General features: G+C 40.8%; 1 protein-coding gene across 4 annotated transcripts in view; it reads right to left on the reverse strand.

Annotated features, from left to right (window-relative positions):
• Window positions 1-13,551, reverse strand: part of b3glctb (beta 3-glucosyltransferase b) — a 34,876-nt gene that overhangs the window by 10,868 nt on the left and 10,457 nt on the right. For 3 of the 4 annotated variants that reach the window (XM_085289245.1, XM_085289243.1, XM_085289246.1), the window contains exons 8-12: window positions 13,201-13,264; window positions 12,416-12,532; window positions 11,771-11,840; window positions 5,245-5,358; window positions 305-404 (exon numbers count right to left, since the gene is read on the reverse strand). In XM_085289245.1, coding sequence (XP_085145371.1) covers window positions 305-404; window positions 5,245-5,358; window positions 11,771-11,840; window positions 12,416-12,532; window positions 13,201-13,264 — 465 coding nt within the window. The remainder of the gene's footprint in view (window positions 1-304; window positions 405-5,244; window positions 5,359-11,770; window positions 11,841-12,415; window positions 12,533-13,200; window positions 13,265-13,551) is intronic. The other variant, XM_085289244.1, reaches the window with a different exon arrangement.

A 13,551-nucleotide genomic window follows, 5' to 3' on the forward strand; every position in this document is an offset into this window, starting at 1 on the left:
GCGCCCCTCGACAGCCAAACCCATCTGTTCTCTGGTTGGATTGTTACATTTGTGATTGACATGACATTGACCAATCAGATGAAAGGAAGAAAAATAGGGTCAAAATCCGTACTTGTAACTTGCAGGGGTTTTTTTTTCTAAGTCCACACACAAATCTTTTTTACGCACGCACAAATCTTTTTTACACATACAAATCTTTTTTACAAGTACAAAATATTTATGACCACATTTTGAGCCCATAGATATATCAATGTATTAATTTCTGTGTGTGTTAAATAAAGAGAAAAAATATTTTCCAGCTTACCTGATGAGAGTATCATCATCAACGATGAGCAGCCAATCGGCTTTCGGCACAGCTTTGCCTAAAAACCGCCTCAAGATTGCAAACGTCTTCCCACAGTGTCCTTTAGGGGAATAAAATATACAGAAGAAAATGTGAAAAAGATTCAACATCACATTCAATAACAGCTCGAGCTGATTTATTTTGGTTGATAATCATGTCAAGGTCATGACCTTTGGATGAGCTGTCCTCTCTTAGTGCACTTGTTAATGTTGTGTTTCAATAAAATGGAAGAAAATGTTTACAAAATGATAAAAAATGGGGAGAATTGGAAGAATGAGCAAAAGCACCTGCATGTGTGTGAAATGACAAAGTAGAGCCAAGAAAAGGTTGTGGACAAAGTGCAAGAGGAGAAAGCATAGATATGAGGAATAGATGGATGTGCAACTCCCTTCCATGTGAATGGACTTCAAGTAAAGCACAAAGGTGCATCTCAGACAAGAGTGATATCATTAGAGAGATAAAACTGGTGTCCGTGTCTTTTTCACAGAAGCTCTGTTTAGTATTTTTTGCTCGAGCGCCTATTATGACAAAGATTAGGTGACATACACACTTCTTTTCACCGCTAACAGCCAGTTAACTGATTAAATCAGACTGTCTTTTGATTTGTCTGCTCATAGACTGACTGTGGTGCACTTCAAATGTGTAAGGACAGGAAATATGGAGCTCGATACTTCAGTCCTCAGGAAAGGAGCTATTACATCCTGTGATTAGCCAGCTGTGCAGAGGTGAGCCAGGGACCAGGAGCTTTAAATTTTCCTTCATTAACTTTAACACTTGCAGCTTTTATGCCTGCAGCTCAGGGCAACATTGTGCTCCAGTATCCCCAAATGTGTTCCATGTTTCACTGAGCATGATCAGACGACACTTGCATAAATGCTGATACAAATCAGGCACAATGTTTGCCATATTTCTCAGCATACCAGCATCTCCTAAATAGTACGAAACAAAGTGCATTTTTGGCTTATGACCAACTCTGCCTTTCTTATTGTCATGTAGGTAGTTTCGTGATGACTTTATTAATGCATATTCTGGAGTGTCTACACAATCTGACTAGTCTTCCCAACAATTTTAAGCTACAAATGATCTTCATCTGACCTCTGACAGGGGACACATCTCTGTGCTTGTTCCGTTAGACCTCAGCGCAGCATTCAATACCAATGACCCCAATATGTGACCACAGAGATTAGAACACAACATAGATTCATAGCTATCTGATAGATTCCAATTTGTTCATGTAAACGGGGAGTTTTCCTAAAAGCCGGATCCGTACACTATATTGCTATTATATATTTGTCTGCTGTCACATGCATATGAACTTGACAACCCATTCTTAATCCATAGGGTTTACTATGATGCCGGCCCACCCTTTGGAGATATAATAGCTTTAACACTTCTGGGAAGGCTTTTCACAAAGTTTAAAAGTTTGGTTATTGGACTTTAAGTGATGTACAGTTGTGTTCAAAATAAAAGCAGTCCAATGTGACTAACCAGAGTTGTGGTAAATGGCCTGTATTTGTACAGGGAGTGCAGAATTATTAGGCAAATGAGTATTTTGTCCACATCATCCTCTTCATGCATGTTGTCTTACTCCAAGCTGTATAGGCTCGAAAGCCTACTACCAATTAAGCATATTAGGTGATGTGCATCTCTGTAATGAGAAGGGGTGTAGTCTAATGACATCAACACCCTATATCAGGTGTGCATAATTATTAGGCAACGTCCTTTCCTTTGGCAAAATGGGTCAAAAGAAGGACTTGACAGGCTCAGAAAAGTCAAAAATAGTGAGATATCTTGCAGAGGGATGCAGCAGTCTCAAAATTGCAAAGCTTCTGAAGCGTGATCATCGAACAATCAAGCGTTTCATTCAAAATAGTCAACAGGGTCGCAAGAAGCGTGTGGAAAAACCAAGGCACAAAATAACTGCCCATGAACTGAGAAAAGTCAAGCGTGCAGCTGCCAAGATGCCACTTGCCACCAGTTTGGCCATATTTCAGAGCTGCAACATCACTGGAGTGCCCAAAACCACAAGGTGTGCAATACTCAGAGACATGGCCAAGGTAAGAAAGGCTGAAAGACGACCACCACTGAACAAGACACACAAGCTGAAACGTCAAGACTGGGCCAAGAAATATCTCACGACTGGTTTTTCTAAGGTTTTATGGACTGATGAAATGAGAGTGAGTCTTGATGGGCCAGATGGATGGGCCCGTGGCTGGATTGATAAAGGGCAGAGAGCTCCAGTCCGACTCAGACGCCAGCAAGGTGGAGGTGGAGTACTGGTTTGGGCTGGTATCATCAAAGATGAGCTTGTGGGGCCTTTTCGGGTTGAGGATGGAGTCAAGCTCAACTCCCAGTCCTACTGCCAGTTTCTGGAAGACACCTTCTTCAAGCAGTGGTACAAGAAGAAGTCTGCATCCTTCAAGAAAAACATGATTTTCATGCAGGACAATGCTCCATCACACGCGTCCAAGTACTCCACAGCGTGGCTGGCAAGAAAGGGTATGAAAGAAGAAAAACTAATGACATGGCCTCCTTGTTCACCTGATCTGAACCCCATTGAGAACCTGTGGTCCATCATCAAATGTGAGATTTACAAGGAGGGAAAACAGTACACCTCTCTGAACAGTGTCTGGGAGGCTGTGGTTGCTGCTGCACGCAATGTTGATGGTGAACAGATCAAAACACTGACAGAATCCAGGGATGGCAGGCTTTTGAGTGTCCTTGCAAAGAAAGGTGGCTATATTGGTCGCTGATTTGTTTTTGTTTTGTTTTTGAATGTCAGAAACGTATATTTGTGAATGTGGAGATGTTATATTGGTTTCACTGGTAAAAATAAATAATTGAAATGGGTATATATTTGTTTTTTGTTAAGTTGCCTAATAATTATGCACAGTAATAGTCACCTGCACACACAGATATCCCCCTAAAATAGCTAAAACTAAAAACAAACTAAAAACTACTTCCAAAAACATTCAGCTTTGATTTTAATGAGTTTTTTGGGTTCATTGAGAACATGGTTGTTGTTCAATAATAAAGTTATTCCTCAAAAATACAACTTGCCTAATAATTCTGCACTCCCTGTATAGCGCTTTACAAGTCCCTAAGGACTCCAAAGCGCTTTACACATTCATTCATCCACCCATTCACACACACATTCACACACTGGTGATGGCAAGCTACATTGTAGCCACAGCCACCCTGGGGCGCACTGACAGAGGCGAGGCTGCCGGACACTGGCGCCACCGGGCCCTTTGACCACCACCAGTAGGCAACTGGTGAAGCGTTTTGCCCAAGGACACAACGACCAAGACTGTCAGTTCGAGCCGAGCCACGATCTTTTTGGTAGAAATCGTATTATTACATGGCAAATAATTTACCAGTAGGTGTAGTAGAGTCAGAGAGACCAACAGACCCAACATTCATGATATGGATGCACCTAAGTCTGTGTAATTAAATAATTAAGTGAAAGGGGCATGTTCAAAATAATAGCAGTATGGAGTCCAATCAGTAAGGTCATTCATTATGTGAAGAAACAGGTGTCATTCACATGGAACTTATTTAAGCATGAAGCCAGCACGTGTTTTACATGCAATTCTCTCTGAAAACCTGAGAAAGATGGGTCGTGCCCGACATTGTTCAGAACACCATGCTTTAATCAAAACATTGATTGTAGAGGGGAAAACATGTAAAGAAGTGCAGAAAATGATAGGCTGCTCAGCTAAAACGATCTCCAATGCTTTAAAATGCAAAGCCAAACCAGAGAGACGTGGAAGAAAACTGAAGACTACCATCTGAAAGGAATGAACAATAGCCAGGGGGCAAAGACTCAGTCAATGATCAGCTCCAGGAAGATCAGAGTAGAGCAGGGCGATACGACCAAAAATATTTATCACGATAAACATTTGAAAATTTGCGATAATGATATAACTGACGATATAATTGACATTAGACAAAATACTTTACAACTCCACAACTTTACTAGTGCAAAAAACCCATTAATGTATTTTCACTTAAACAAGCAGCTGTTTTTTATGGAAGCCCGTTTCCGCCACTAAAAAAAAAAAAAAGCTAGTATCCATAACTCGAAATTTCGAGTTATTTTCTCGAAATTTCGAGTTAGCTCTGCCAATCAAAAATATACGTGAATGAGGTCGCTTTCTTGTTACCCGGAAGCATATGGTGCAGGACCGCGCACTCAAAAACGGATCCCAACAAATTAAAGTATGTTTGCTGATAGTAACACCATGTGATTCAGCTAATAACACAGGGATTTCATCATTTGTGAAGCCAGGCTGAAAACACTCAGCAATCTGTGCATTCACGACTGGATGTAATACCGGTAGCTTAGCTGTAGCATTTGTAGCTGAGGGCTTCAGCTTCCGGGTAACATGGAAATGACGTCATTCACGTAGATTACTGATTGGCAGCGCTAACTCGAAATTTCGAGTTGCTTTTCTCAAATTTTTGAGTTAATATGTCGAAATTTCGAGAAAATAACTCGAAATTTTGAGTTATGGATCCTTTTTTTTTTTTTTTAGTGGCGGAAACGGGCTTCCATAGTTTTTTATGTGCATTAAGGTTACATAAAAATTTAACAGTGCAAATGCAAATTCCTTGCTGACAGTTTAACCAAAAGGCATTTCCAGTGGAAACTGGCTGACATATTCTCAGCATAACCATGTATAATATCCACAAAACCTAAAAAGAGGTTATACACACACAATACGGTGCATCACATGATTGTTGGGGTTTCATTCTAATATTGTAGACTCTTTACTTTACAATATAAACCTCCTTGAGGTGACTGTTGTGAATTGATGCTGTATGAATAAAATGTAATTGAATATTCTGATCTGTATCCAGCAGTTATCAGTAAAAATTGTTGCTGCTAATGAACTTACCCCTCTCAGTATTGGACACTCCCAAACTGACTGTTGGTATGGAGGCATCAGTAACATCGCTATAATACTCTAAAAACCCAGACTCTTTCTCCCAGGTCGCCTTCACCACTGGTACTGTGGAAATGAATGGGGAAAGATAACCGAACCTGCAACAACATTAAGCCTTCACCACTGAGCTGTAGACACATACAAACAGATATATATACAGTAGCTATGACTAGTGAAGCACTGATTGATGGCAGGCAAAGCTTCTATTTAATTAATAGACTATAATTTATAGTCTTTAGTCTTTAGACATGACACAAAAAACCTACAAAGTAATAACTTAAAAGTGATCCATGGTAAGGGGGACTCATCTTACCTTAATTTATTCTGAAACACATCCACTAATTATTCACTTGTACAGAGCATCAGTGCTTTGAATAATTGCACAAATTATTACAAATACAAAAACTTTAATATACTGAAATATATTATTATATCTGAGTTGCATTGTTATTATTCCTGTGTGTCTCAATCACTTGTTTTTAAAATGATCACAGTGGACAAAATGTTGTAAAAGTATAATTATTAAAGGCAATGAAGTACAGTCATTAAAAAAAGGGATTCCCTCTTTTAATGTTTTAAATCTCAGAACACGATGAAAAAATAAATAAATGAATAATTCGATATTTGCCTGGTCTCAAAATTAATAAAAGAGAACCTCAGATGAATAAGACATAAACACAAAAACTAAACTAAAAGAGAAACTATGTACAAATCGTGATTCTATGACTCGCAGAACCACTTTTAGTAACTATAATTTAAATTTTGCTGCATGACTTTAAAAGATTCTGAGATTGTTGTGGGTGATTTTTGCTCTACTTATTTAATTTTCAGGCAGTAAAACTTTATTTGTTGGACACAACATCTGACTCTAGAGTGTTTGGGTATACAGAGAAGTTCACTGTCAGCTCAGTGGGCCTAATTTATAACCAGTGCATACACACAAACCTGTGCGTAAATGTGTGTAAACATTTCACACAAAAAGATCAGTGATTCATCAATTTATTGGTTAGCGAGTGTATCGATATTCAGCCAGAGCATCGCTCAGGTTTTTTTCCTCCTTCATTTACTTGTTTGTTTCAACCTCTCATAACTCCTGTGGATTCCTGCGCTTCCTTCTCCGACAGTTTTATATAAGTTTCTTCAGGAAACTTTCTCATGTTTCTTTTTTACCTTAGTTTGGCAAGCCAGTCTCTTTACTTAAAGTAAAGTAAAGTGTGCGTGTTAGTCCCCATAGGGAAATAGTTCCTCTGCATTTAACCCATTCACCCAGTGAAGCAGTGGGCAGCCACCAATGCAGCGCCCGGGGAGCAGTGTGTAGGGACGGTACCTTGCTCAGGGGTACCTCAGGGTAGCCGTTCAGTGGAGTCGAACCCCCGACCTTCCGATCATGGGGCCACCACTCTACCTACTGAGCTATCCCTGCCCTTACACCTCAGTCTCTATTGTCTCGATGCATGCTCAATTATCCAGGTGAGTAAATCCCAAAAGGCTGATTCGTAGTTGATGACGTAGCGTTTTCAGTGGGAGAAACGTTTCGTCACTCATCCTTCTTCAGTCTCAGCTGACTGCAGGTTTCCCCAACTTTATAAACAGCACATTTGCACAATAACTGAATGAACGATGGGCTGTTACATGAAAAGTGAAAGACCATCCCTGAATCGAGGAGGAGGCCTAAGGCTAAATCTGTCATTGCAGCCATGCCCCAACTCTTTGTGAATGGTACTCATGGCCATTGATCAGTGGCTATTGACCAATGTTCATGACAATTTCCATATTAATGATCGAGGAACTCCCAGCCCATTGTTCATTCAGTGGCTGAGTGACAAAACGTTTCTCCCACTGAAAATGCTACGTCCAGATGAACAGAATCAACCTTTTGGGACTCAATCTCTATTACATGATGTTAAGCATACGGTATACAGATTGGGGGCGACAAATAGAAGCCTGCAGTTGCAGCCTGCAACACGTGTAGTGTGGTAAGAACAAAATTGGCCATTGCGCACATGTAATGAATCTGTTAGTGAATCTTCATGCAAACACATTTCTTGTGAACAAGGTAAGAATAAGAACGATTCCATGCACATTAATGAATGAGGCCTACTGTTCTATAAGTCTTGTGCTTTGTTCAGATGCCACTTTGCAAACCTAAGTCATAGCACCATGTTCTTTTTAGAGAAAAGAACAATTCTGCACAAGCCGTACTTGTTAAATGTTAAAGTTAACAGCAGTACAATTATAAAAAGACTGAACATGTTTAACTGAAGCCATGTTATAGAGTCACTCATACTTCAGTTAATCAAGCGCATTTGATTATCAACACTTTAACCTTTTAATTTGATGGAAATATTAAATAAATAAATGATAAATACATAAAGACACAGATAGCAACATGCAGAACCTATAAAAGACCAGATGTTTTCTTTAGTTTCACTGATATGTAAATCCTTAAAATTGAAACACAATGTGCTTGACAGGCACATTTACGCCAGAGGTATATTTAAGTATGGTGTGAAAACCATCACAGGCCACAACACCAAGAAAAGCACAGTGGGGGGGACTGTGGAGAAGGCAAACAAACTTAACAACTTCTTCAACAGGTTTGACCAGCCCACAACCCCCCCACCCTCACCTTCTCTACAGAGTCCAATCCCCACTCTCCTACCTCCCTCGCTTCCCCCCCTTCCTGACACCATGACACCCCCCTCCTCCAATCCCTCTCTCAGCAGCAAGACATCTCCCCCCTCCCCTCCTCCCAAACATCTCCCAGTGTCACAGTGGATCAGGTCAGGAGACAACTGAGGAAGCTTCGCCCCAGAAAGGCAGCAGGCCCAGACAAGGTGTGTCCTAGGATGCTAAAGGCGTGTGCTGCTGAACTTGGGGAGCCGCTACAACGAGTCTTCAACCTCAGTCTGCGACTGGGGAGAGTGCCCGCCCTATGGAAGACATCCTGCATCGTCCCGGTCCCCAAAAAGAACCGGCCCAATGAGCTGAATGACTTCCGACCGGTGGCACTGACGTCACATCTTATGAAGACTCTAGAGCGGCTCTTCCTCAACCTCCTCCGACCACAGGTACAACATGCCCAGGACCCACTACAGTTTGCATACAAGGCGGGTGTCGGAGTGGAGGATGCCATCCTGTACCTCCTACACAGAGCCCACTCACACCTGGATGGGGGAAAAGGCACGGTCAGGATCCTGTTTCTTGACTTTTCCAGTGCCTTTAATACCATCCGGCCCTGTATGCTTCAAGAAAAACTGAACAGGATGGAGGTGGACCCCTGCCTGGTGGCTTGGATCTCCGACTACCTCACCGACAGACCACAGTACGTCAGGCTGAAGGACATCACGTCTGACACAGTGGTCAGCAGCACAGGAGCACCACAGGGAACTGTGCTGTCCCCTCTTCTCTTCACCCTGTACACCTCTGACTTCTGCTACAACTCTGAATTATGCCACATTCAGAAGTTTGCAGACGACACAGCCATCATGGGGTGTATCTGGGATGATCAGGAAGAGGAGTACAGAAGTCTGGTGAGGAACTTTGTCGCATGGAGTCACACAAACCACCTGCAACTCAACACCTCAAAGACTAAGGAACTGGTTGTGGACTTCGGGAGGTCTAGAGCAGGTCCACTGCCGGTTCAGATAGAGGGGGAGGAGGTGGAGGTGGTCAACAAGTACAAGTACCTCGGGCTGTGGGTGGACAATAAACTGGACTGGTCATGCAACACAGAGCACCTGTATAAAAAAGCCCAAAGCCGACTGTACTTCCTCAGGAGGCTGAGGTCTTTTAACATCTGCAGGAAGCTCCTGAGGATGTTTTACCAGTCGGTGGTTGCTGGAGTACTTTTCTATGCTGTGGTGTGCTGGGGGAGCAGCACAGCAAAGAAGGACTCATCCAGGCTGGAGAAACTGATCAGGAGGGCTAGCTCTGTGGTCGGCATGAAGCTGGACACTCTGGTGACAGTGGCAGAGAAAAGGACATTAAAGAAACTGATGGACATTATGGACAATGCCAGGCATCCTCTGCACACGGCCATAAACAACCAGAAGAGTCTGTTCAGTGACAGGTTGCTTCTCCCAAAGACAAGAACTAACAGACTTAAAAACTCCTTTGTCCCACACGCCATCAGACTGTTTAACTCCTCTCTGGAGGGGAGAGGGAGGGGAAACAGGAGGACAAAGGAGGGGGGAACAACTAAGCTGTAGTGCCTCTTCACCTCACTGTGCAATACCTTTTGTGCAATACTTTTGTAAATAGTCAACGGTGCAATAGACTCAATACTTGAAATGTGCAATTCACTTGTATTTTTATTTTTATTCCTATTTATCCCCTTCGTATATTTTATTTATATTGTCTCTGTATTTATATATATGTGTGTGTGTGTGTGTGTGTGTGTGTGTATATATATATATATATATATCTATATATATAAGGGGTGCAACGATATTCGTATCGATATTGAACCGTTCGATACAGTGCTTTCGGTTCGGTACGCATATGTATCGAACAATACAACATTTGTAATTTATTTTATCAATTTTCCTTCTGACGATGCTGTCTGTGTTGAGCGCTCAGTGAATCTGCGTTCGACTACTCCGCCTAGGCTGCACTGTTCAGCGCAGATCCACTGAGCACTCAACACAGACAGCATAGTCAGAAGGAAGAGCGCAGGGCACCTCCCCCACCCTCATTCAGATCTGGCGTTTGGAATTATTTTGGTTTTCATGTGACGTATGACCCTGAAGGTAAGCGAGTCATGGACTAAAGTAAAACAGTATGTTGGATGTGCCATGCAATGCTCAATTACATTGGTGTGAACTAGTGTGCTAGCGCAGTTAGCTCGTTAACGTGTTGGCCGTCTAGCCCCATGCACAGAGCGATCGGCGGTAGCTCGTTAACGGAGATTTGCCGTGTTGTGGCGTTAAGGTCATTTCAACGAGATTAACCTGAAAGCACTAGTGGGAACACAACGAATATGACTGCACATTTACGCCGACATCATCCTAGTGCAAAGACAAAAACAACAAGCATGCTACTAACTTTAGCCGAGTCATTTAGACAGCTGTTAGCACATGATTCTCCTTATGCTGCTGAGAATATAGCCCAGAAGAAGCGGATAGTATAGCTTTTATTTTGGAAAGAGCCATTTCTCTGTAATAAACTCTCTTTTCCAAAGATGAGTGATTCCTCAATCAGATACAGGGCTTGCAATATCGCTAGCCCGACGTCCCGGAGCTAGCGATTTTTTCAGTCGGGCTACCAAAATCTATCTCTGCCCTGCCCGTCGGGCTATTGTAGGAAAAATATATGTCAATGCTTTTGCATTCTTTCAGAAATGTAGCTGGGTAATTATGTCATTGGCATCGGTGAGCCACTGTGAATATGTGACATATTGAAGTCGCGTTTGAATTTGCGCTCGTTTTTTTGCTTTCACTTTGCAATCGTGCGAACTGTGTATAGAGAGCGACAGTACTGATCTGTGAGTGATGATAATTTGTGCACCAATTCCTCTGACATCGTCTTATTAATCGTTAGCTTACTATGCAAACATGACAAGTGAAATCTCCCGCAGCAAGCTTAAACATGTGAGAGGTTGATCGCGCAGAGAATCGTTGAGCTTATGTGAGTGCGCGTGTAAAAGCATTTCAGTTCTGCTGAGCCAAATAAGACAGGTCAGGGTGAAGAAGTGACAGCCAAAGAAAAGCTTACCACAAAACGGAGAAGTTATGACAAATCAGACTATAAGGCAAAAAGAAAGTGCAGCTTTATGGTTTCATGGACAAAAGAATTTCTGTGGCTGCAATATGACGAGCTAAATAACCAGGGCTGCACATAAGTGGTCCGCAGGTGCGCATTCGCTGTCAAAATAAAAAACACGCACAAGGGTTAGGGTTAAATTTAAAAACTGTACTTTTGAGTTAAAATATATATTTATAATTTTAATAAATGACAAATTAAAAATGCATGAACATTTTTTTGTATCGAAAAAATATCGAACCGTGACACCAAAGTATCGAACCGAACCGTGAATTTTGTGTATCGTTGCACCCCTAATATATATATATATATATATATATATATATATATATATATATATATATATATATATATATATATATATATATATATATAATATTCTGTAACTCTGTAACTTCTGTCGGTGCTGTGCTTTTTTGGAAATCGAATTTCCCAGAGGAACCCACCCGAGGGATTAATAAAGTTCTATCTAATCTAATCTAATCTAATCTAAAGTATACTTGTACTTTAAGGTTCTTTCTATTATTTGAGATAGCTAGAGCTGTAGCTAGAAGATATATTTTAGATAACCAAATGTATTGAATGTTAAATAATTAATTTAGATTAACAAATTTTGAATTAGTATATGTGTGCTTACTGACATGATGGATCTTGTTACCTACTTACACCTCTGCAGAACAAAGTATTGTTAATTTGTCCGAAGTTGTACACACACCTCGATCTGAGTGGAACTTTTGGCAAGTTTTCACAGCAACAAATACATCATTCTTCGACACTGGATGCCCCTAAAATAAGAGAGAAAGAGAAAAAGTGTCTGCCTTCATTGGGGGAAAAAAAGCACTGTAGCCATCAATGGGTAAAAAAAATGTGCTTCAGAATATGTGTTTCATATCAGCAATACATGTAATGTCTACATAATATCGCATATGCTCAACTCGTCTTATGTTTCAGATGCATAAAAATCATGTAGCAGAGATTTATACTCGATCTGTTCAAATAGTTTTTAAAGTATTCAGTGCAGGTAGCTGTGCACTTGATTTCCATTAACCCTTCAGATTAAATCAGCTCACTTGCTCACAGAAATTTCTGTTTGCATTCCCATACAGCAGACTTTGGCAGTGGCATAAAGGGCTGACTTCAGTCTAACTAATATGGACAGCTCAGCTGTAATTTGTTGTGACTTAAAGTGATGGATTACTGCACACTGGAAAAAGGTCCAACGCGTTTAGCCAGTTTTTCCTGTGCTCATATTTGACAATTTAAACTAAATAAGAGGAATATCTTAAGATTTCATTGAGTTTGTTGAGTAAACAATGAACGTATATCTAGAATAACCAGACAGAGTGAAGCTGTTACATACGCAGTCGGGCAGGTAGGTTGTAAACGCGGTAGCACAGCCGTCTCTCGGCTGTGTGCAAAACTCTGGAACTGCTGTCAGCTTTGGGCCATGTCCTTCCTCCCAAATAAACAAAGCAATCTAGAAAAACAGAACATGCATGAAGACAAATTCAAAGGTTAAAGTGTTTTGTCACTATATTCAAATTAGTGATGGTAAACTTGACAAAAAAGTAAAAAGGCACAAAAAAAAAAAAAAGTCAAATAAGGAAACAGTAAAGATAAATTCCAGTCTGGTCTCAGATATTAACAACAGCTAATCCAGGTCCTTTAAACTTTAAACGTGTTTTTACTTCCACTACTTTCTCTGTCAGCATTTGGTCTGACCTGGAAGACTGTGACATTGTGTTAACACACACCTGAATGCTCAGAGCAGCAAACCACCAAAACTTCTGCTTTTTTAAAGGTGCTCAAACTTGCTGATGATTATAAATTAAAGTGCATTTCAGCTGCACCTGGTTGCTACTTACCCTCTTAATTCTTATGGAAGCAGTAGGGGTGTACTTAAGTTTTTCACAGGACTGTAAATGCTAACTGCTCCAGTGATGTGTTGAAAAATAATAAACGATCTACCAAAGCTGCAGATCAAAAGCTACGGGGAGGAAATGCTGTTATAATGTACTTTAGCTCAGCTCGTAGACTGAAAGACACTGATTTCAATTTTCACAGAAGAAGAAGCACAAAGTTGAACTGAACCAGTTTTTGTTTGGTTATAATTGATTTAAACGCTCCAAGAAAGTGACAAAGTACCTCATGCTTCAGGTCGATTGTAAAATCTGACTTGAGATTCTCAGACCGTATCCGCTCTGTGAGTCTGAAACACATGAAGGTTGAAGAAAGAAGGTAACAAAGCACAGATGAAATGAGCAGGTTCCCATATTATATAATGAAATTAACAACAATGACTGAAAGTTACTCAGTTATTATTTTGCAGGAAAGCAGCCAATCAGAAGTCAAGCTTGAAGGGTAGGCGATTTTAAAGGTAGAAAGAGACGGTGGACAAAGTAAGGGCCTGCAACAAATCCTAATATAAAATATATAAGATGTATTTTACACTGTGAGTGAAGCAACAGGTAATGGTTAAGATTAGGGATGGGTACC

The sequence above is a fragment of the Mchenga conophoros genome, linkage group LG10, assembly GCF_057382185.1.
Source record: "Mchenga conophoros isolate Kocher_MC1m ecotype Shallow Benthic linkage group LG10, M_conophoros_male_GT1.1, whole genome shotgun sequence".
Taxonomy (NCBI): domain Eukaryota; kingdom Metazoa; phylum Chordata; class Actinopteri; order Cichliformes; family Cichlidae; genus Mchenga; species Mchenga conophoros.